Source organism: Salvia splendens, chromosome 5 (genome assembly GCF_004379255.2).
Source record: "Salvia splendens isolate huo1 chromosome 5, SspV2, whole genome shotgun sequence".
Lineage (NCBI taxonomy): Eukaryota > Viridiplantae > Streptophyta > Magnoliopsida > Lamiales > Lamiaceae > Salvia > Salvia splendens.
In genome coordinates this window covers 8,251,167-8,276,242 of record NC_056036.1, presented here as the reverse complement: position 1 = coordinate 8,276,242, position 25,076 = coordinate 8,251,167, and the positions used below count along the sequence as shown (strand labels likewise).

Genomic DNA, 25,076 nt, shown 5'->3' with positions numbered 1-25,076 from the left:
TCATTCATTGAAGAAATACAATTTATCCTTTTTATCGTCTTTTACTTTTCTCTGTAATTTACTTTATCAAATCAATTTATCTTTTATCGTTCATTTATCTTTTCGTACTTTATTTTTTTGCAAGTTCATCTCGTCAAACCTTAATTGACCGAGAACCTGGGCTGCTCGACGGGAGGATCCCGCGAACGAACCTAACCCTTCTCCGGCAACCTCGCGCTGCCTGGACCGATACGAGTACCCTCGTATCATCTGGTGCTTTCATCTGATCTCTTCCTCCGAATTACCTCCATCATGTCATCATCTACCTATGCTGCCTATTACCATCACCAATTCGACTACCGTCAGCCGCAATTCGCCCACCACCCATCGCAGCCCATATATCAGCCACCACACCACCACCCATCGCAACCCATATATCAGCCACCACACCATCCGATTGGATCGTTAGATCTGCAACAATCCTATCCACATGATAGGCACCTCCACGCACAATATCAACCCTACCAGACCCGACAGCCCACTTGCTGGGACCCGCCATGGGGGCGCATGCAACAGAGTTCTTCGACCTATGAGCAGTCCCCGCCTCACGGCTCGTACCTCGCCTATGGTGAAGCGACATGCCAGGGTTCTGACCCCAATAATCCTGACCTCATGGCTCGATCGTTCTCCCCTGCTCAACTAGCCGCCGTAAACGATTACAACGAGAAGTTACGTGTGTATAGATTGGACCAAGCCGCCCTGCTCGCCCGTATGACCGCTTGGTTTGAGGAGAAAACTGATGATGAAAATATAACTGAGGAGAACATTGATAACACTTTCACGATGGTATTGAGTGCGGATGTTCCCAAAGACATTCACGATGTTCCCAACAGCATCACCGATGTTGCCATCAACACTGCTGTCGGGGTGGATGTGAGCGATGAAATTGAACAGAGTGAAGGATCTCAAGATGAGGCACGTGAGATGTTGAGGGACAACATGGTACTCCCGAGATCTGCTCTGCAAGTGCTTCTCCAGAACCGAATTATGGGAGGACAACGTTTGTTGGACAAAGATGGCGTTGGGCACGTCTCCTTGAAAGTTCTCGACATCGCTATGGTCATCTCATCTATGGGCGTGAGTCGCGGGCTGAAGAAGGAGACGCACGATGCAGAGATATATGAGAAATTCAAGATTGCAGAAGAGGGGAAAGTGTTAGACGACGACCCAGCCCCACCAGCCGCGATCTCTCTGTCGTGCTGCCCCGGTATCGTGGTCACTGATGTTGTACTTGCTGATGATATCCGTCATAATATATGCATTCATGCTAAGACAGTGACAAGTGGCTATTATAATTGGACAGAGCAATCTTTTGCATTTGATCCAGGAGGGGATATGCGATGCTCGTTGTTGCTTCTTGGTTTCCACCTTGAGGGCAAGGTGAATTTTAACCGTGGGGGAGTTGATACGAGCATATTTCTAAGGATTATCCTCATATCTATATTATTTAGTTAGTTATTGATTTACCATATCTTTTCATATTTATTAGGATTATTTTCTTGTTCGTTAAGTTAGGGTATCCACTATTATAAATAGTGGACATTGTTATTCATTTGAATCATTGGAGAAATATCAAATCAATTTATCTTTTATCGTTCTTTTGTCTTTTCGTACTTTATTTTTTACAAGTTCATCTCGTCAAACCTTAATTGACCGAGAACCCTAGGCTGCTCGACGGGAGGATCCCGCGAACGAACCTAATCATTCTCCGGCAACCTCGCGCTGCCGGGACCGATACGAGTACCCTCGTATCAGAGATGATCTTACCCTCCTCGAGAAGCCCCTTGATACTAAATTTAAAACCGTCCTTTATTCTGGCCTAACATTTTTGGTTATCGTTTATAACTAACCTACCGATGATGAGCCCTATCTACGTATATTCACTGGGTGAAAATCTAGGCTAACCTATGATTCCCAGAAAGCCCATTGCTTCATTAGTTGTTAAGGCCTGACACTGGAATTCTTGAAAGGTTTGACAGCTAATCCTTTATGGTTCAGATCCCACGTCAAGAATGAATTTTCGCAGGACAATTAATTTGTGAAAATGATACCCTAGTGATAATTATTTAAATGGTAAGACATTTTTAAGTAAACGCTCTACATGATGAGATAAAGTTGAGCATTTAACCATTTACAACTCGTAAAGGGAAATATTTGTGTTTTATTTTTGTAAGAACATTAGATGAGTTATGGCTGAAGTTAGCTGTTTAGAGGTGTTTGACTTGTCGTGTATGTAGCTAATTGATGGAATCATGAAAAATAACAGATGCATGTAATATCCAATAGACTATAATACAAAAATCAATGGTATCCAAAACATCAAAAAATTCAACAAAGTTTCCATGTAAATCCCAAACTTTAGGCACAAACAAAAAAAAGGGGGTATGAACTATGAAGAGTATAGCTAGTTCAACACATAAAGAATAAGAAATCAATCACATATACAAACATATTGGTAGCAAATACTTAAAAGACATTGAGAAAGTATGAGGAGGATAGGGTGTTCTTCTCTCTGGTCAAGGCTTAGGAGGGTCAGCTGCTGCTGGCGGCGCGTCTTCAACTTTCTCCTCAACAGCCGCCTCCACAGCGATCTCCTTCTCTTTAACCTCCTCTGTGCAACTCTCAGCCGGTGGCGGGACAGCCTCCTCTTTCTTCTCCTCCTCAACAGGGGCAGGTATGAAAGTGGAGACCTTCTCGAACACAAACAGAACCGGACCAGACACGTATGCTGCTCCAACTTTAGTCGCTGCTTCGCTTACCGATTTTGAACCGGGAAAATCTGGCCCAACCATAGCAAATACAGACAAGCATCAACTATAAGAATATGAATATGAATATGAATATGATCATGATATTATGGGAATCGCAAGTATATCTACGTACCGATCTTAGCAAGCTCGTCGAGGAATTTCTGGACTGCTGCTGAGTGCTTTTTCACAGCTGCATCCGTTGGTTCCTTGATCAAAGCCTGTATATATATTGGAGTATACAATCAAGAATTAGTAATATTCAAATTTTAAGAATAATATATAGGAGTAATTTGGATGAAGACCTTAATCTCAGTAGATGAAGCTTGATAGATTTGGGTAACTTTGGGCTCAAGATCTGTGTTTTTGTCTTCACACTCTTTCGAATATTGCTCCTGCTCAGAAAAACACACACATATATAGGAATTAGATAAACAAGGATAGATATGTGATGATGAAGTATACCTTAGATTCATCGAAGGCCTTGCAAGCTTCAAGAGCAGCTGCCTTTTTTGGGTTCTCAAAGACTTTCTTGATCTTGGGCAGAACCTTCGATTTCCAGTAGTTTACCATCTTAACTACTGAGTACAAATCAAATACTCCACTTGAGTAACTATCACAAATATAACTACGTAATATTTATATTAAGAGAAATGATTTCAAGAGAAAAACCTTGTTAACTAATAAGCTGCAGGTATAAGGCGTTGGGATGAGAATGAAAGGTGCAAAGAAATAAATACACGTACAGTATTAGAGAGCAATGCGTGTCAACAAGAGTAGAATTATGGAAGGGGCAATGGAGCTAGGGTCAAAAATGTAATGTTAATCATTATATGATCGATCATCTTTATTTATTCAAATTGATCAATGTATATATGTATTTAAAAAAAGGAAAAAAATCAATCACAGATGAGAGGAAAAAACAGCAACAGCAACAGCTGCAAGCTGGCAATCAAGCTCATCCAGAGGTGCCAATATGACACACCGGTCCCACTCCTATTGATATGCTCGTCACATAGTATATGATATATCTAACATAGAGAGAAAGATGAGAGAGAGAGAGAGAGGTCCTACATACACTAGCATAAGTTCCATAACATACTTCTCTCTCTTTCAATTAATTTGTCTAAATCAACAACATGCATGCATCATTATCTTCAATTAATTGTTCATCAACTATTCGTGTCCAAACGTGGCCTCGCTGGTATTTACTTGTCCACAACACACCAATCACTTTCACTATATATTAACTGCAACATTATAACTAACACATCTGTAGCCATTCCCCTCTTTCACTTACCCAAATCCCCTAAACAAACCCAATCCACACCCTCTCTTGTCTTTTATTTATGGAATGCATTTACGATTAATTGGCGGTTAACAATATTTAGGATTCCAAATCAAGAGTTTTATATAAGTACTAGTACAACTTTTGGGAATCTTGAACCCTTTGATTTTCACATCAGACTCGCATGTCTTTCATCATATACATTTACAAGTTAAAATAATCAATATTCATGTTGACAAGAAGAGAGAACTTACACCAATATATAATTATCATGACTCACTCCACATAATATGCACCAATGCATTTTAAGTTTGAACCTCGTTAGCTTCTATCATGGTCTATCAAAGTGGGTCATCTAATGTGGACTATAATTTTAACTACCCCTACAATCTAGCTCGACCGAAAAAAAAAAAAAAAAAAAACTAACCCAACAGTATATCCGAGTTTCAGTTTGGGCCAGTTCAATGGAGAGCATATCCAATCCGACAAAAGAAAAACCCCAACCCCTCCAATTCACTCCACTTAATACCGATTGGAATTGCGTTGGAACTTTTATCGGATATATGCAATATATAATGTTCAAAAATGTGGCAATATATGATAAGTAAACTAACTATGTTATATGCCTATGTCCAATTAATGATTCTATATCATGTCTTATTCATATATAGTAGTACTATTACATTATGTATCCCTTCCAATTTACCAAATTCTTATACTCCATATTTCAGATATATCCTTGAATGAAATGAGCATCACAAACACATTTATATATGTGTCGCGACTCACAAGTGGGGTATTGGAGCAACAGAGCAGCCAACACATTTTCACCTACATTATCAACACACATCATTTTCTCTTTATTCCCATTATCCAACTTCAACACCCACACAAGAGAGAGAATGAATAGTACTTTTATGAATGCATTTATTTTCCCGAAAATGTTCAATTACTTTGTTTGAACATATTGGCTATATTAATTATGTACTACTACGTGAAATTAATTAATAATACGTGCGTTTTTTTATAATTTATTTACTTTTTCTAAGTTGGGGGATGGAAGTTGGAGCACTATCGAGGATCCATTTGACGTTCTATAAGATCCATGCATGCCATGGTGATGGTGTCATCCAATTACTTGACACTTTTACAAACAACGGGACCTAATACCATTTTATATTTTAATAAATATATTAAAAGTAACACATGATACTGTTAGAGACCGTTAGATTTTTGTATCCAAACAGTCTATAATTGATGAGAGTTATCAAATAAGCTATAGTTATCATTTGATTACATCTATGCGTACATATTGTCAAGAGTGGTTAAGTAATTAGTCGCAATCAATGGGTGATAAATTGATAATGTCCAAGCAGAGAATTCTTTCTTGATTTTGACTGCGAATTTAATACATAATTGCGCCCTATGAAGTCACTCAACTTTTTTTCTCATAATCCTAGTCTATTCCTAATCCTACTTATAATCTCTCCTCTATAATACTCCTAAGAAATTTTACTTTTGCTAAAGAAACCCGCTCCAATCATTCATTCATTATCATAATTAATATGGAAAATACGTTTAGTTGGGCCCACGATTACTTTATTTTTTTCTGATGTGAATTAAGAAGTGAATATTTTTATTATACAATAATAATTTTGATAAATATGAATAAAAATTATAAATTTAGGTAAATTGAAAAAAAATTAATGTACATATACAGATTTTTAATAAATACTACCGCCATTCAAACTAAATCATTTAAATTTTTTTCAAAAATATTTGACAATTTCAATTACAATTAACTAATAAGACCCATGATTTAAGTGAGTTTACCAGCATGTAGCTAGGTTACTCATTGACTTTTTTTTTTGTAATGAACCCTTTATCATCTTATACTCCATATATATACACAAACAATTACGTACAAAATAAAAAAAAATTAAAATTAGTAAATTTGATCATAATAATATACTACTGCTATATTATAAAACTTGAAAACCATTCTGTTGACAACGTTAACGGTATAATTACAAGTAAATATATTATATATATTTAATTTATTATATTATTTTAAGTAAATAAAAATTAAAGTTTCAAAATATTAAATATTTCCAAATACAGAAACTATTTTTCAAGAATCAAATTCTCACTAATCATAAATTCCAAAAACCAAAATTCCAAGAATCACGATCCTAAAAAAAATCTATCTTAGCTTAGGAATTATTTTTTCCGCTGACCTTAATTTTCTACCAAACAAACATGTTCTTAGATAATGTATTAAACCTTATCAAATCAAATATCATCCCTATGGCTTATATCTAGTCTAAGTACATGGATCTTGTATTCTTGTTAGTTGGGCAACTCAACATATTTCATATTAATTATGATGATGAATGAATGGTTGGAGTTTCTTTAGCAAATACTTAAATTTCTCAGGAGTATAGGAGATTAGGATTAGAATTAAGATTAGGATTAGGATTAGGATTAGGATTAGGAAGTTGAATGACTGCATACGCAACAATTATGTACTTATTCTACTCGGGGTCAAAATCAAGATCGAATTCTATGTTTAGACGCCAAAAAGCACTATCGCCCACGTATTGAATGCGACTAATTACTTCATCGGTCCACGAGAAATAGCCTAGTTTTATGGAGTAATTTTCTATCAATCCACCAAAATTAACCTTATTTTTATTTAATTATTAATTTTCTTTTTCTCTTACTTATGTTATAATTAATTGTGAATTAAAATATGTGTCATCTATAAATAAAATTATTTTTCGTGAACGAAGGAAGTATTATTTTCCCTTCTCGCTGTATCGTCATATATTGTTGTCTGACTCATAATTAAACGAATAAATGGATCGTCCCTTTTATTTTAGACGTGTTAATAATTGAGATAGTTCAAAGATGAGTACTATTCATTCTCTCTCTTGTGTGGGTGTGTGGAAGTTGGATAATGGGAATGAAGAGAAAATGATGTTGATAATGTAGGTGAAAATGTGTCGGCTGCTCTGTTGCTCCAATACCCCACAATTGTGAGTCGCGACACATATGAACGTGTTTATGATGCTCATTTCTATGATCAAACTATATATTTATATATGTATTTGAAATATGGAGTATAAGATATTGGTAAATTACAAGGGAATACGATATATAGTCTCAAATTAAATTGGAGATGTAATGTAATATAGAATCATCAATTGGATAGAGGAATAGTGTAGCATAGTTCACTTAAGATAATCTATTACTCATGTTTTGTAACATTTTCTATTGCAACGTTGGTATTAAGTGGAGTTATTTGAAGGAGTTAAGACTTTTTTTATGATTGGATTGGACCAACTCTCCATCAAATTGTCTCAAATTTAAGCTCCGATATATTGCCGATTTTTTTTTGTTTTGGACGAGCTAGAGATTGTTGGGGTGGTTAAAATTTTAGTCAATATTGGGCGACTCGCTTTGATAGTCCATGATAGAAGCTCAACTCATAAGGATGAATTAGTAGATATCTATTAAGGTAGCGTTCGGTTGCCATGACTAATATCATGAGACTATCCATCTAGGATTAAGTTGTGAGATTATTTTAGTTGGAGGGGGGAGGCTATGACTAATTATCATGAGACTATCCATCTATGATTAAATTGAAGGGTTCAATCTTATGAAACAAACATGATACATATTTAATCATGAGATTTAATCTTGCCAACCGAACACCCCTAAGTGGTGTGAGTCATGAGAAGTATATACATTGGTACCAATTCTCTCATTATATCTTTATAAATGAAGAACAGGTGACAATCAATAGAGTTCAAGATTCCCACAAGTTGTAGTACTTATATAGAACTCCTAATTTGGAATCCTTAATATTGTTACGTCAATTGATTGTGAATGCATTACATAATAAAAGACAAGAGACTGAGAAAGGATGTGTGGCTGAGTTTGTTTAGGGGATTTGGGTAAGTGTAAGAGGGGAATGGATACGGATTTATTAGTTAATGTACTACCAGTTCATATATACTCCCGCCGTCTTACAAAAATATGTACTCTTTCCTTTTTAGTCCGTCTCATAAGAATATGCACTGTCTAATTTTGGAAATTCTTCTATCTAATGAGGTGAGACTCATTCTCCACTAACAATACTTTAATTACTTTTTCTCTCAACCTCTTTCTTACTTTACTAATTTTACATTAAAATTCGTGCCGAACCCAAAGTGTATATTCTTTGGGGATGGAGAAAGTAAATATATAGTGAAAGTGATTGGTGTGTTGTAGACAAGTAAATACCAGCGAGGCCACGTTTGAACAAGAATGGTTGATGAGCAAATAATTGAAGATGATGATTCATGCATGTTGTTGGTTTGGGGTTGGATTTGGATGAGAAAAAATGAATTAATTCAAAGAGAGAGAAGTATCATATGCTACTATATCTGACCCCTCTCTTTCTTAGATATATCCCTTTTGTCTATTAAATATAGTTTTATGAGTCAATAAGTTTTTATACAAACTTGGTGACATATAAGAGCAAAACAGATAAAGTAAGTAAAGTAGAAAAGAAAAAGAGAAAATATGAATAAAATACGAAAGCAAAAAATAAAAAATATAAGTAATAAATTGAGAGTAACTTTTTGTTTATAGTAAAAGATTAAATTTGTGTATGATTGAAAATGGAAAGATAGAAATTATTTTTTTATAGAGGGTGGATTACATGGGATGAGCATATCAATGGGAGTGGGACCGGTGTGTAATTGGCAACTTTCGAAGATCTTGATAGCCAGCTAGCAGCCGTTGCTGTTGCTGTTTCTTCTACTCATATCTGTGATTGAATTTTTTCCTTTTTAATAGATATATGTATTGATCAATTCCAGTCTGTATCAATTTCAACAAATAAAAATGATCGATCATATAATGGCGTAATTAACATGACATTTTTGACCCTAGCTCCATTGCCCCTCACGTAATTATGCAAGCCTCCTAACGAGTTTTGGTTTTAAATAAGTATGTGTTTGTGTTGCTGACACGCATTGCTCTCTATATTTCTTTGCACCTTTCATTCTCATCATTACTACTATTTCTCAACGCCTTATACCTGCAGCTTATTAGTTAACAAGGTTTTTCTCTTGAAATCATATCTCTTAATATAAATATTACGTAGTTATATTTGTGATAGTTACTCAAGTGGAGTATTTGATTTGTACTCAGTAGTTAAGATGGTAAACTACTGGAAATCAAAGGTTCTGCCCAAGATCAAGAAAGTGTTTGAGAACCCAAAAAAGGCAGCTGCTCTTGAAGCTTGCAAGGCCTTCGATGAATCTAAGGTATACTTCATCATCACATATCTATCCTTGTTTATCTAATTCCTATATATGTGTGAGTTTTTCTGAGCAGGAGCAATATTCGAAAGAGTGTGAAGAGAAAAACACAGATCTTGAGCCCAAAGTTACCCAAATCTATCAAGCTTCATCTACTGAGATTAAGGTCTTCATCCAAATTACTCCTATATATTATTCTTAAAATTTGAATATTACTAATTCTTAATTGTATACTCCAATATATATACAGGCTTTGATCAAGGAACCAACGGATGCAGCTGTGAAAAAGCACTCAGCAGCAGTCCAGAAATTCCTCGACGAGCTTGCTAAGATCGGTATGTATATATACTTGCGATTCCCATAATATCATGATCATATTCATATTCATATTCTTATAGTTGATGCTTGTCTGTATTTGCTATGGTTGGGCCAGATTTTCCCGGTTCAAAATCGGTAAGCGAAGCAGCGACTAAAGTTGGAGCAGCATACGTGTCTGGTCCGGTTCTGTTTGTGTTCGAGAAGGTCTCCACTTTCATACCTGCCCCTGTTGAGGAGGAGAAGAAAGAGGAGGCTGTCCCGCCACCGACTGAGAGTTGCACAGAGGAGGTTAAAGAGAAGGAGGTCGCTGTGGAGGCGGCTGTTGAGGAGAAACCTGAAGACGCGCCGCCAGCAGCAGCTGACCCTCCTAAGCCTTGAAGCCCTCTCCTCATCCTTCCTCCATGTCTTGTACATATTTGCTACCAATATGTTTGTAATTGTATACTATGATTGATTTGTTATTCTTTATGTGTCAAACTAGCTATACTCTTCACACCCCCCCCCCCCCCCCCCCCTTTTTTTTTGCTTGCCACGACAGTTTGGAAAACTTTGTTGAATGAATTTTTTACTGTTTCGATACCTTGATTTTTGTATAATAGTCTATTGGATATATAAGTACTACATGTTTCGATAATTTTTCATGATTCCATCAATTAACTATATATACTTTACACGAAACAGTCAAACGTACACGTCAAAACAGCTAACTTCGGCCCAAACTCATACTCCCTCTGTCCCACTCTCATACTCCCTCTGTATCACTACAATTCGGCCCAAACTCAATACTCCCTCTGTCCCACTACAAGTGAGGCGTAGAGATAAAGTAAATTAAGTAAGATAATAATGAATCCCACTACAAGTGAGGCGTAGAAATAAAATAAAGTAAGTAAGATAATAATGAATATACGACTCTCTTCTATATTATTCTCTAACTTACTTTATTTTTCCTCCACTTTTAACTAGTTATTTTCATCTTCCACTTTAACTAGTTTATTCTTTGTCTTACTTTATGTTTCCTCCACTTTAACTAGTTATTTTTATCTTCGCAAAACAACGACCGATTTAGAGCGCTTCACTTGTAGGTTGTAGCAGGAGGGACGGAGGTTGTTTTGAGAAAATAAAACACAAATATTTCCCTCTCACAACCTTCACGAGTTGAAAATGGGTAAATGCTCAATTATATCCTTTTGTTGGGATCGTTTACCCAAAAACATCTTACCATTCACACGGGTATCCGATGTGGTATCATTTTCCTGAATTAAATGTCCCACAAAATTCATTCTTGACGTGCCACCTGAACCACAAAGATTTATACGTCAGACCATCTCTAACCATACTCCAAAAATAAGTTTTGATGTAGAAATCTTCTCTAATCATACACCAAACTCAAACTCATTTTTAGTGTTTTTTTGTGAAACTACACCAAATATGGTGTTACTGCAATAATTTTGTGAGACAAAAACTCAAAAAGAGTGTAAATTTTGAATTTGGTGTAAATGGTTAGAGTAAAATTACTTTTTGGTGTGACGTATAATAAAAAAATGAGTTTAAGTTTGGTGTAAATGGTTGGATTTGGTGTCATGCCTTAATTTATGAAGAAATGGGCTTTCAAGGAGTCATACGTTACAAAGGGAGTAGCTAGCTCAGCACAGATTTTCATCCAATGAATATAAGTAGACAGGGCTAATTATTCGGTTGTTTGATTACAAATTAACACATATACAAAACATATATCAGTACTGGGGATAAAATCGGTTATCAATTAAGTACACTGATCAGTTTAACGAAAATAATGGGTTAATTACTATTTAGTCCATGGGCTTCATTATAATAGAAAATATGGGCCCAAAGTTTGTACAGTTTCTAGGGCCGAGCCCATATTCATTATTCAATTCTTCGCAGTTTGCACGGATGCAACAATCAGGTCATAGTAAAATACTATTGATTTAAATCTAAAGTATATTAGAATGTTGAACTACTTAATCTTTTCATTTTAAGTAATTATTGAACGACATCAACTAATGCAAGGTTTCCTATCCAAGTAAGGAAAAGGGAAATGAAATTAAAAGAGTGGGATTTCCAAATCATATTCATGTTCAACCACGTTCTTAACCGACCTTTGAGTATTTCTTAATTATGTCTCGCACTTCTTTTTATTTACGTGGTAAGAAAGAAGCGCAACGCTTCAAGGTGAGCTCCACTCCACCTCTGCTTTTCTCTCTCTTAATTTTTTGAATCTATTTTAATAGTAGTAATAAGTTATTCGAGCTTTAGGCATGAGCTAAACAGCTACAAAACTTCAAATGCCCATACAATAAATTATTCATAGTTATTAGTAAAGGGAGACTTGCAAGTGAAATTCACTACTTACACTCTGAATCCAAATAAGCTAGTTTATTTCTGTTAATTTTGTTCTTGAATGATTTTTCTAAAAGCATAGGTAAGTGAAATTGAACTTAAAAATATGTATGTATCCAACCGAAGGCTAGTGAGCTCATCTTGATGTGTTGTATCAATAATAATTTGTCAAATTACACAAGGAAATCATATCAAGATACAGAAGGAAGGAAATCAGAAAGATATTACCTAATTGATATGTCTTGGAGGAGAAGATGTGAAATTGATATGTAATTAAAAATAGATTGATTCATTCCTTATATAGAGATATTCTTCTCCTATAAGAGAAGAACGATCGTACACTTTTCTATATATCGAATTAAGAGAGCCCAATACATTCTCTGCATACCTACAATGTCTAACCTATCTTGCCCTACCTCTCTCAATTACCATCGTTAAGATGGTATCAGAGCAGATTTGGGAGTCAGAAAAAACTCATCACTGTCCTGAGCATACCTTTCCCGACCTTTTATAAATCCCTGAAAAAAACACCAACCATGTCAGAATCTGACGAAACCAAACCCGAAACAAACCAACTTTCCAACATGAATTTTTCTCCAGAATTTATTGCACAACTTGCAGAATTTCTGAGGCTGGGTATGAATCAGCCGCCACAAAAGCCACCAAATCAATCTCCTATCCAACCAGAGTCGTTGGGGGAGATTCACATTCAGACCAAACTAAATGGAGACAATTACACTCTCTGGGCGAAATTGATGAGAAGGGCAATTGGAGGAAAGGGTCTGATATCTCACATTGCTGGAGTTTCAGACCCTCCTTCAACCGACAGCCCGGACCATCCCAAATGGCAACAAAGGGATCATTGTTGCTTCAATTGGATCATAAACTACATCGAACCCAACTTGGTGAACCAGGTGTCTCAATATGAGACAGCTCGAGACCTATGGGATGGCCTGGCAATCACCTATGGGAGTGGTGCCGACCCCTTTAAGATTAGTGACCTGCACAGGCAAGCATACATGATGAAACAACACAATATGACATTGGAGGACCTTTGGAATAAATTCCAAGATCTCTTAATCTCAATTGACACTAGAGATCCAAACCCTATGGATAGTCCAAGTTCAATCGACATGTACAACAAGAACACTCAGAGGAATCGATTGTATCTGTTTTATGGGAATTAGATGGCAAATGCGATACAATCAAGAGGGAGTTGCTAAACAAAGATCCCTTACCCACCGTAAGGGAAGCTTACGGAATAATCCGCCGAGAATCAGCAAATGAGAAGGTGATGAAGACCACCAACGAACCAAAGGAATCTGGAGTCGGAATTGGCCTGGGAACATTCGACCAAGGACTCCCAGCAGCAAATTCACCACCCCGCTTTCCAGCCAGCCGAAGGGGAGAGGAAGATAAGAGCAAACTCTCGTGTAGCCACTATGGCAGAAAGAAACATACCCGGGAGACATGCTTTCTACTCCATGGCTACCCAGAATGGTGGAATGAGATGAAGAAATCACGTCGACAGCGGAATCGCGGTGGCGGAGGACGAGCTTCAGCAGCGGTGATGGTCGGAGACCGAGCTACACCAACATCAGGAAGCATCGGTACTCCAGACACCAACACCATACGAGATGAGGAAAGGGCGGCGGCTACGGTGGTTAGGGTGTGGAGTTCGGGAACGGAGGCGACGGGTGGCGTGTCGGAGAAGGTTGGAAATTCGGAGTCATTCTGATATGGGGCGGCTAGGGTTTGGGCGAAAGGTAAAGAGGGGTTCAATTTGAATCCCTCTATTTCTCTCAAATCTCACTTTTTACCCCATTTCTTAGATGATTCAGATTTTACCCCCCAACCGACAATCCCTCTAATTTAATGACTCCAAATTAAATCCCATTACTTTCGAAATCTGCCCATCTATACCCTGCCATAACTCATTTAAAGCATTAGCCAATTCATCAACCTCGGAAACTGGGGAACGAGATCATAATTGAATTTTTAATTGTGGGGCAACAGATACAATGTCTTTTGATTCAGCCTATTTTTAAGTATTTCAAAATCCAAGAAATCCTTTGTCCAAACTGCCAATGGGGAACTAGCACATGTTCAGGGATCGGGCACCATTAATATTTCTTCGACACTTCGACTGTCAAACTGCCTATATGTCCCATTTTTATCCTATAAATTACTTTCAGTGAGTCATGCTACTCGAGAACTTAATTGTAAATTGCTGATGCAACCTCACTTTTGTCTATTACAGGATACCCAGACGGGCATGACAGTTGGGCGTGGCACTGAACGACGCGGGCTGTACTACGTGGATGAAGTGACTCAACAGAGTACTATGTTGCTATCTCACGGACTGACCGAAAGACTGGCCTGGCTTTGGCATCCTATTCTCTCTACTATCTATCTCTCTAAACTATGTCCAACATAGTGCTGACAATTTTTGATCTGACACGATAATCCGACACGAATCTGCACGAAGTTAACCCGACACGAACACGCACGTTTAGGATCTGGGTCGTTATAGGGTCGACTCAATAAGAACCCAAAAATTTTGGGTTGGGTTGGGTTATCCGTTAAGAAAAAAATTATTATTTTGATTATTTTTACTAATTAAAATAATACATTAAACTTTAATTTTAATTGTTTTTATTAATTAAAAAATATTATACTTTAATTTTATTAGTAAAAATGTGATTAGTACTATTACTCCCTCCGTTTTTTAAAAACAACAACTATTTCCATTTTGGGTCGTTCCTTAAAAATAGAAACCTTAGAATCTTTCTATTTTAGGACATTGACCCCATAATACACTAACTCTATTTCACTACTTTTTCTCTCTCTCTCTTTTACTTTACTCATTTTTCTTTTCCTCTGTCTTACTTTACCAATTTTTCTCACTTACTTTACCAATTGTGCATTAAAACCCATGTCATTTCAAATGTTTCTATTTTTTTAATACGAAGGGAGTATTATTTATTTTTCATAATAAAAAAATATTATTGCATACTAAAATTTTATTAAAAATAATTATTTTAATTATTTTAACTTTATTGTTTAGATTTAATTTTAATATACTTTAAAATATACTTTAATTTTATTATTTGGGTTTAAAAATTATTTAAATTAATTATTTTAATTTTGTAATATCTTATTTTACCGTGTAATATCAAATTTTAATTATATAATATCATGTTTCGGTCGTTATCATGTAGCGTCAAACTATATTGTATAGTAACTTACTATCATTAAAAGAGGACCGATATTTTTTTGGATGACACGAAATCCGCACGAATCTGACACGAAATCCGCACGAATCAAACACGACTCTGTTGGGTTAGGACCCGATAAGAACACGATGATTTCAGGTTGGGTTGGGTTTGACCTTATTGGGTTGGATCGATATTGGGTTGACCCTCTAGCGACCCAATCTGCACGATTTGCCAGCCTTAGTCCCATACACCACTCAATCTCTACTCGCGGTTACAGACAGTAGAGTTCGGACTGTGTTTAGTTTTTCTACTGGAGAGAATGTCTCTCCATAGTCAACTCCATACACTTGAGTATATCCTTTACCTACCAACCTTGCCTTGTATCTCTCGATTGAACCACCCGCTCGCCTCTTGATAGTAAATATCCAACGACATCCCATGGGTTTCTTTTCTTCCGGCAAAATACATTTTTCCCAGGTTTGATTGTGGATCAGCGCATCCATCCCCTTCTTCATGGCTGCTCTCCAATGTTTGTGTCTCATTGCTTTATGGACTAACTGGGGTATTTCTTCTTTCTCATAAAGTGTCGTATCGAATGCCCGAGCCATCTCTGTGAGTTGTTCTAGGGCCATGTTGGCAATCGAGTATCTGATTTTCTCCTCTTTCCAGTCTGTGGAGTATTTTCTTGGTGGTATGCCCCGTGTACTCCTTGAGGGCAATTTATATTGCCTTGTATCTCCATCAACTTCTCTTTCCCTATTAATTTCTTCCTATCCACTCGGCTGTAATGTCTCATCCTCCTGTCTCACGTTATTCATAACATTTGAACTATCTTGAGGAACATTATTACAATAAGAAAGTGTTACCTCATGATCCGAGAGTGGGTCTGGCAATCCTGGAGTGTCACTTAGGGCCTCGTTCTGTATACTAGGGTTCCGGTGTCTCGGCGGTACCGCTAACTACCTCGGGTGGACCAACGTCAGTAACAGAACCTGTATTTGGTTGACAGTTTTCCCTATCCCGACAAGCTTCTCCCCTATGGTTATTCTCCCCCTGGACTGAACTGTGGTTTAATGTGATAGTGGGTAGCCAATCAGGTAAGTCACCTTCTGGATTCTTCAATTGAGCCTCCCCTGACTTCCGGATTGGCTATAAAAGTATTCTCCTTCGACGAAATCACAATTCCTAGTGGTATAAAGGGTTCGGTTTTTAGGGTCATAACATCTGTAGCCTTATGGGTTTTCCCATATCCTAGGAAGATATATTTAATAGCACATGGTGAGAATTTGGAGTGTTCTTGTTTTGGGAAATGGACAAACACGGTACATCTAATCTAAAGACTTTGGGTTCGAGGGTAAGTAATGATGGTATGGTGGTTTGAGTGGATAGGATTTCAAGTGAGGTTTTGAAGTCAAGTATTTTGGTTGGAAGACGGTTAATAAGGTAGACGGAGGTGGCAATTGCTTCTAGCCAGAATGATTTTGAAATTTTGGTTCGTGATAAAAATGATTGTAGTGGAGCTTGATCAACCTTGTTATATTTAATTCTTAGTTACTTAGTCTATAATTAACTTAGAAAATGCTCATAAAAATAAATTACTAGAGATTCTTGGACAAAAACATAATCATGCTTGAGATACTCTTTCACTATTTCCATACTTTTTTCCATTTTATGTGTTATGGCGAGACTACTTTGGTACATTGATACTCTATTTGTCCCATAAAAATATATCACAGTTGAAATAACATGAATTTTAATATGCAATAAGTAAGAGAGAATAGAAAAAAAGTAATTGAAATATTGTCAATGGAGAATAATATAATACATCCCATTAGAGAGAAAAAATTTTAAAATAGAAATTGTCATTTGTGGGACGTACCAAAATAACAAAAATTGGCCCTTTCATATTGAATGCTATTAATGAATTCATATTTTCAATTGGTTTTCTTTTGCCTTGTTTCAAAATTATATATACCTGGAGTATTATTAATATAGATAATCATGAATGTGTTTTTGTCTTTGTCCAAAGTACTCACTAGCATATTTTGCACGCACCAAAAAAGTGCGTGAGCCATGTATTCTAAAAATTTTAAAAAAGGAGCCGTTAGAGTATCTAAGTATTCACGTGGGTCCTACAGGTACCGACATTTCATGTACAGATCACTTTGCATTTTGCAACGAGATAGACTGTAAATATAGAAATTATTGGTCTCATCTTTAGTTTATGTAAAGTTTTAAATGTGATTACGTCACTATAAAATAAAATCATTTTAATTCCTCAAAATAAGCAATTAAACAATAGTTTATTTTTTAGATGATCTCTTATGTTCTTTTCATAAGTACTATGGTTCCATTGAAAATTATGAAATATATGACTAAACATTTCTTTCGCTATTAGCAAAACGAAATGAGTGGACCAGTTGTGGACTATATAATAAACTGTAATTAAATTGATGCCACGTATAAATATAATTTTATTTAATGCTCTTCGCTTTCCAAGTCTACAAAAGTGCCTACAAAGCAAATCGCTGACATTAACGAGTTCATTAATATTCTGAGGAAAAAGAAGTTGCCGAAATTTTGTTTCTTCTATTGAGGCAGAATCTTCGAGAAAATCTCAGTTTTGCTGGTCTCCATCTCTCTCTACCACTCTCTTCCTGTGTGTTCATGTGTATGGTTTGATCTATGTGACAGAGAGTTGCTTCAATTTTGAATTAACTTTGCAACGTATATATCTTCATTGACTCTTCATATATTCTGTATTTGTTACAGATTCAAGTGATTATTATGCTTTAAATTTTGGATTTGCAAGTTGATTGGAGCGAAGCATCAGTTTTCCCATTGGTATGTGTTTACTGCTGATTTTTCTGCAGTCATGCGGAGTAGTTATTATTGGGGATTTGGCTGGGTAGTATTTGTAGTATTCGGTTGAAACTGTTTATTAGTAGACGCAATGGCAAAAATGATTGATAAAATCTTAGAAAAGAATTACTCTCTTTCAATTCTCTTTTTGGTCGTTTCTGAAGGCTTGCTGTGTTGATTATGTAAAAGGTTTGTATAACGTTACGGGTTTAAGAAAAATAGCTTCTGATAGTGACAGAAAAATGCTTGAAATGTACCAAATACTACAGATCTGTGTGTTTCTGTGCTTTTCATGATTTATTCACTGTCTGTTGTAAGAAAAGTGGTGTTGGTTGATTTCTTATTTATGAATTCACTACTTGGATCGTAATGTGTAAATTGTGATTTACCCATCTGCGTTCTCTCACAACTTCTTGGTTCTAGCAGGAGGTTGAATAGTGGTGTAGAGGTTAAAAGATGGCTACGTTTGCGGATATAGGAGTTGCAGCTGGATTGAACATTCTCTTTGCTGTGGCTTTCCTAGTTGCGTTTGCTATCCTACGCCTTCAGCCAATTAATGACCGGGTATATTTCCCAAAATGGTATCTCTTGGGTCTGAGAAGCTGTCCTATGGAGCAAGGCTCCTTTGTGACCAAATTTGTAAATTTGGACTGGAGATCATACATTAGGTTTCTGAATTGGGTGCCAGATGCACTAAGAATGCCAGAACCGGAGCTTATTGATCATGCAGGGCTAGACTCAGCCGTCTATTTGCGGATATACTTGCTGGGGTATGCTCACTTATCTAATACTATTTCTTCAACTTGATACACTGCACTTAGCTAAGTCAAAAGTTCAATCAATTTATAGTGAATATATGGGGGTTCATCTCTGTGCTGCTTGCTAATCTTCTACATTGGTTGTGCAGACTTAAGATTTTTGTACCTGTTGCTTTACTTTCATGGGCCATCCTAGTGCCAGTTAACTGGACAAACAACACTCTGGCAAATGCTGGAGCAAGTGAGAAGCTACAGTACAGTAACATTGACAAACTTTCTATTTCTAATGTTCCATATGGATCACCAAGGTTAGTTGGCTGTCGATTTCTAGTCGTATAATTCTGCCTTTTCTGCAATTTCGATTAGGATTTCAGGTGTTCCATCATGACCCTCTATTATTTGTTTGGGCTATTTGCGTATGCATACTATTCCTTAAATCATTAGTCATTTTGGACCAAATTAAGGAATTGTGTTCTTAGTTTTTTAATATTTTGTTTAGTTCTCTCTATTTGCAATTAGGCATTTCTGAGTTTCTTAAAGTTGTTTGGCATTTGACTGATGTCTGTAATTTACAGGTTTTGGACTCATATAGTGATGGCCTATGCATTCACTTTCTGGACTTGCTTTAGTTTACGGAATGAATATGCAAAAGTTGCGGAAATGCGTTTACACTTTCTTGCTTCTCAAAGGCGCCGTCCTGATCAGTTCACTGTAAGATGCAACTTTAGATATTTATGTATTCTGAAACTAGGTTTGAATTAGAGTGTTTTTAGGAACAGGGGAATGCATAATTATTATCAGGAAAGTTTGGCTTGTATTTTCTGAGATTTTGTTGTGTCTATTTTAAAGACATACTCTCATGGAACTACACGATACTATAAACCATATAAGGCATAAGCCTGCAACAATGACAAATAAAAACGTATCTGACTTTGGGTAGCTTCAATCCGAGTACGTGCAGAATTGGAAATGCTATTTTCCAGTAATCTTCTCTCCAACACAGATAGTCCTATTTCATAGTAATCTTTGCTTGTAAAACATGTCCCCATTCTCAGCTTTATGTAGTTATTTAGTTGACTCTTTCAGATTCACGTGTGAGGATATCTTCAAATTAATGCCACTGAAAACTCTCCTTTCCACCTTTTTGTAATAAACTGGAATGATGTTATGTTAAATCTTCTCAGGTTCTTGTCAGAAATGTGCCACCAGATCAAGATGAATCAGTGAGTGAAGCAGTGGAGCATTTTTTCTTGGTCAACCAACCAGATCATTATCAAACTCATCAGGTTTCTTCATGCTACTTTTTGCATCTTTGTCGATATAAATAAATTTACTCAACCACCAGATTTTCTTTCAGGACTCATACAGTGGGTTATTCATATTGCTCTTAAAAGCATATTGCCCAGGCTTTTGAAGAGGGTTGTTCAGCTAGGTCTATTTTAAAGAGCTTGTAAGGTGTTAGATAGGTCTGTTTAAAAATTAAGTTTCTGGAGTGCTCGACTAATTTGGCTTATTAGTTGGTGGTAATTGCTAAATGTAATAAACAATGACTAAAACCCAGGATAAGGTTTTAACCTGAGAAAAAAGGTTGGGCTCTTAGTAAAAGAAAAATATTTTAAGCTCTTATCTTATTTTGGGATCAATGTTATCAATCTCGAATGGCGGCTTATGGCGGTTTGCCTAAAAACCGCCACAGGGATATGGCGTATTAGTATGGCGGATATGGCGGTCAAAAATTAAATAAATAAAATAATACTTATATATTTATATATAATTCAAAAATTAAAAATATTAAAAATATAAGATCTAAAACACTTTAAACAATTAATAAAGCATAATATACCACTCTAACAACCATGTTTCTTGCATAATGCCCTATTCCTAAATGCAGTACACACGCAATGTTGTCAAATGTCGGATATGGAGGTGCTATGGCAGCGACATGGTGCTATGGCGTTTCCACCACCGAACGCCATGCCATAGCGCCATGGCGCCGCCATATCCGCTATTTGATAACATTGTTTGGGATATTGTAAGTTTTTTTTCTAAATTGTTGTTGAAAACTTTAAACTTCTTATATATGGTCCATTATTTTACTGGCTGTTTTAAATATTTCAAAATCTTGTAGAATACCCCAAGTATTCAATTTACTTACAAGTATATAATACTCTTCAAATAACACATTACTAAATAATGCATCAAGTGTATGAAAGTATGTTTATTGCACAAATTGATCTCATAATACTGTTTCCTTAAGTCTGCATACTTATTTTCATGCTGTGTCTTGCACCCATATGTTACTTCTAGTATTTCCACTGGGAATTAGGATTTGCTGCAAAATTGTTTGCATTTTCCCCTTATATCAGGATATTTTTGCAGGTTGTAATCAATGCCAATAAACTTGCAAAACTGGTAAAGGAGAAAAAAAGTAAGAAAAATTGGCTTGACTATTACCAGTTAAAATTCGCAAGAAAGCAAACAAGGCCAATGACTAAGGTACTTTATCTATACAGTAAGTGTTCTGTTTCCTTAGCTTCTTTCTAAAATTTGCAGAGTGTTACTGTTAACTTCCTTCTTAACTTTGCAGACTGGCTTTCTTGGTCTTTGGGGAGAAAAAGTTGATGCCATTGATCATCAGATAGCTGAAATTGACAGGGTATCGACTGAAGTAAGGAGACATCCACATATTTATGTGTGTGTAATGTGTTGGAACTTTTTGTTTAAAATTTGGAAATGGTCACCGCATTCAAACTTGCAAAAAAAAACTTGTGACCGCATGAAATGTAACTGTTTTTAGATCATATATACACATGAAACTTCTAGTAAAAAATGTAACTGTGTTTAGGTAATACTATAAAATAATGTATGTAATGAAATTTTTTGAAAAAATGCCTCCTGATTTTGTAACTAAGATATTTAGAAGCCCCTACTTAGATAAAGTGACTTTTGATAAGTAAATCATATTTAGTGAACGGTTTTATCTGATTTCAATTAAGTATTAATGCAATTGTTGTTCTTGCAATTGTAATTATTTCGAGGAAAAAAATGTTTCTGGGGGAAATATATTATTATGTTGGGGTTTCCTGTAATGTTTGATTTTTTATTGGGAGAACAAATATGTGAAAAATGAAAACTAAACCATAAAGTACCTAGCATGTTCATTGCAAATTTGCAATTTGTTTAGTTTTTTTCTGCAATGTACAAAGATGTTCCGTTATCTTCCTTTAGCTATATTTATGGATTAATAATCTATGCATCACCAAAGGATTGAAACCTTGGCACGCAAATGCAGATAGCGGAAGAGCGGAAGAGGGTAAAAACTGATCCTAAGAGCATCATGCCAGCGGCATTTGTTTCCTTTAAAACTAGATGGGGTGCCGCTGTTTGTGCTCAAACACAACAATCCAGAAATCCAACTCTGTGGTTAACGGATTGGGCTTCGGAACCACGTGATGTCTACTGGAATAATCTTGCTATCCCCTATGTTTCACTGACTATTAGGAAGCTTATCGTCAATGTTGCTTTCTTCTTCCTTACATTCTTCTTCATGATCCCTGTGACTTTTGTTCAATCTCTTGCAAATATAGAGGGTATCGAAAGAAGAGCACCATTTCTCAAGTCGATAATTGAAACGTGAGTATGACTTCATGAACTATACATGCCATTATCTGATTTTGATATTGAAGTCTTACAATATCCAGTTATCATGTGACTTTGATAAACTTTATTTATCATGTCAAATGTTACTTCCCTATAACTAATTTCCCCTGATTATTGATTTTTTTTTTCTAATTTTATTTTGTGGTCACATGTTGTAACTTATCAACTGGGAGTTCTTGTCGTGCCCAATAGTTGGTTTAGAAGTGAGTTGCTCTGCATTTAAATATAGACTCAAGGAAAAGCCACTTTGATTTTGGTCAGTTTTTATGGAAATGGTATTCTATGGTTTGTGAAAAATGATAGAAAAAGCTGCCATCTCTCTGTCTCGTGAAATTTCCACTTCAAGGAGAATCAGACTCATTGCCCTTTGTCTCTGAACTTCACAGATGACTTGGCTTTGTGAGTATAAAATGGCCGTGCATTCTCCGTGTAAATCAGATAGTTCTTTTGTCATAATTTCTTACTTTCAAAGATTACTTGGATTTGCCAACATGAGCACCTTCTCCTATGATTTGTCCACAACTATCAATTTGAGCCACAGTTTGTAGTTTCACTGATTTTTTAACCATCTTACACTCATAATTAATTTTCTTAATCATGCAGACACTTTATCAAGTCTCTAATACAAGGAGTTTTACCTGGTATTGCTTTAAAGATTTTCCTCCTAGTTCTACCAACAATACTGATTATGATCGCCAAATTGGAGGGTTTGCTGTCAATATCAGCTCTGGAGAGGAGCTCTGCCTTCCGATATTATATCTTCAACTTCATCAACGTCTTCCTCGTGAGTGTAATAGCTGGAACTGCATTTGAGCAACTTGATACTTTTATCCACGAGTCGGCAAATGAGTAAGTTACTCTAGTATACACACAGTTTTCTATTCAAATGTGAGATGATGAAACTACTCTCAATTCCTTACTTCACCAATTTTAATATCGTGCCACGACTGTTTATTATGAGATCATTCTTTGTATATATAAGGGGTCTGTTTTATCAAACATTTAATGGTGAGTTTAATGTCTCTATACTTCCAACAATAAATTTATAATGTTGGATTGATATTGATGATAACTATCTGCAAACAGTCAAATAACTTTCTGATAATTAGTGAATATTTTTTTATTCTATGAATGTGCTCCATTCCTCTACTAATCTGTGGTTACTTATTGCAGCATAACTAGAATAATTGGTGTGGCGATCCCTATGAAAGCAACATTTTTCATTACTTACATAATGGTGGATGGATGGGCCGGTATTGCCGGAGAAATCCTCAGACTGACACCCCTGATAATGTTCCACCTCAAAAATTTCCTCCTGGTGAAGACTGAAAAGGATAGAGAAGAGGCAATGGATCCGGGAAGCATCGCATTTCATATGGCTGAACCTCGGTTACAGTTATATTTTCTTTTGGGTCTTGTCTATGCCGTGGTCACCCCAATTTTCCTTCCTTTTATATTGGTTTTCTTTGTCTTCGCTTATCTCATATTTCGACATCAGGTATGCTTATAATACTTTACCTGTAATTCTTTCATTTTTTTTAGTAGAACTGATGATGTATGTATCTTTTTCTCGAACAGATCATAAACGTATACAACCAAAAATACGAAAGTGCTGCGTCGTTTTGGCCGGATGTCCACGCCCGTATAATCTATTCATTGGTGTTATCTCAGATTATGCTTATAGGATTAATGAGCACCAAAGGGAATCCCCAGTTCGCTCCATTCCTCATCGCTCTTGTAGTGATGACCATTTGGTTCCATTTGTTCTGCAAAGGCCGTTATGAACCTGCATTTGTTAGATATCCTTTGCAGGTTGCTACAAATTCTCATGTTATTCATTAAAATCTTTGCTAACACTGTAGTTTCTACTGAATCTGAGCCTCGGCCAATTTACATATTTCGTTTTGGTTTCCAGGAAGCGATGATGAAAGACACGCTGGAACGTGCAAGAGAGCCGAACCTGGATCTGAAGAGCTACCTCCAGAGCGCCTATATACATCCGGTGTTTAAAAATGAAGATGAGGAAGAAGATGGAGTAGAAGATATTGATGAGAAAATACAAGAGAGTTTGCTTGTAGCGACAACGCGATCACGAAGAAATACACCTGCTCCGAGTAAATATAGCGGTGGATCCTCACCCTCACTTCCAGAGTCTGTTGCTGAAAATGCAGGCTCTCAACGATGAGACTGTGTTTCCCCCCTCCTCCCTGTTTATATTGTGATTGCGTAAAGTTGTAAATTGAATGATAAATTTTGGTGTTGTATACAAAGTGAGACGTAGGTTCAGCTCAATATTCAAACCATTCAAATAATTCATTTTTATTGACAACGATGTTTTTAGTGAAAAATAAACCCAGATTCTAATTGATAGAGCAGAATAAAAAGCAATGCAGAGATGCACCAAAATAAGGAATTATTACATAAATATTTTATAACAAAAATCAAATAAACAAATGAATTAATTAAACATCAACTTCTAATTTATAATCCACGAAAATGTGTTGACGAAGGTCCAA

The 25,076-nt window shown here is 36.1% G+C and overlaps 3 protein-coding genes across 7 annotated transcripts; 2 read left to right on the top strand and 1 right to left on the bottom strand.

The window, feature by feature from the left end:
* Positions 1–2,329: 2,329 nt before the first annotated feature.
* LOC121805016 (plasma membrane-associated cation-binding protein 1-like) lies at positions 2,330–3,615 on the bottom strand. Of its 2 annotated transcripts, none has more exons than XM_042204764.1 (5): positions 3,459–3,615; positions 3,252–3,367; positions 3,092–3,181; positions 2,923–3,007; positions 2,330–2,818 (listed from the first exon to the last, which is right to left on the bottom strand). In XM_042204764.1, exons 2-5 carry the CDS (start codon positions 3,357–3,359, stop codon positions 2,556–2,558), a joined length of 546 nt encoding a protein of 181 aa, XP_042060698.1. In that variant the 5' UTR covers positions 3,360–3,367; positions 3,459–3,615; the 3' UTR covers positions 2,330–2,555. The 2 variants fall into 2 exon arrangements, with proteins under 2 accessions (XP_042060698.1, XP_042060699.1); XM_042204765.1 differs by having other exon boundaries at positions 3,252–3,364; positions 3,459–3,593.
* A 5,370-nt stretch (positions 3,616–8,985) lies between these two features.
* LOC121805369 (plasma membrane-associated cation-binding protein 1-like) lies at positions 8,986–10,165 on the top strand. 2 transcript variants are annotated; one of them, XM_042205188.1, is made up of 5 exons: positions 8,986–9,185; positions 9,280–9,392; positions 9,463–9,552; positions 9,637–9,721; positions 9,820–10,165. In XM_042205188.1, exons 2-5 carry the CDS (start codon positions 9,285–9,287, stop codon positions 10,080–10,082), a joined length of 546 nt encoding a protein of 181 aa, XP_042061122.1. In that variant the 5' UTR covers positions 8,986–9,185; positions 9,280–9,284; the 3' UTR covers positions 10,083–10,165. The 2 variants fall into 2 exon arrangements, with proteins under 2 accessions (XP_042061122.1, XP_042061121.1); XM_042205187.1 differs by having other exon boundaries at positions 8,989–9,185; positions 9,277–9,392.
* A 7,631-nt stretch (positions 10,166–17,796) lies between these two features.
* LOC121802716 (calcium permeable stress-gated cation channel 1-like) lies at positions 17,797–24,872 on the top strand. Of its 3 annotated transcripts, none has more exons than XM_042202402.1 (13): positions 17,797–17,909; positions 18,053–18,124; positions 18,569–18,912; positions 19,050–19,208; positions 19,476–19,611; positions 20,085–20,186; positions 21,280–21,396; positions 21,488–21,568; positions 22,193–22,533; positions 23,164–23,409; positions 23,734–24,058; positions 24,139–24,372; positions 24,476–24,872. In XM_042202402.1, the coding sequence occupies exons 3-13, from the start codon at positions 18,599–18,601 to the stop codon at positions 24,743–24,745; spliced, it is 2,325 nt and encodes a 774-aa protein (XP_042058336.1). In that variant the 5' UTR covers positions 17,797–17,909; positions 18,053–18,124; positions 18,569–18,598; the 3' UTR covers positions 24,746–24,872. The 3 variants fall into 3 exon arrangements, with proteins under 3 accessions (XP_042058336.1, XP_042058335.1, XP_042058337.1); XM_042202401.1 differs by having other exon boundaries at positions 17,810–17,951; XM_042202403.1 differs by having other exon boundaries at positions 17,810–17,951; positions 18,566–18,912.
* The last annotated feature ends 204 nt before the right edge of the window (positions 24,873–25,076 follow it).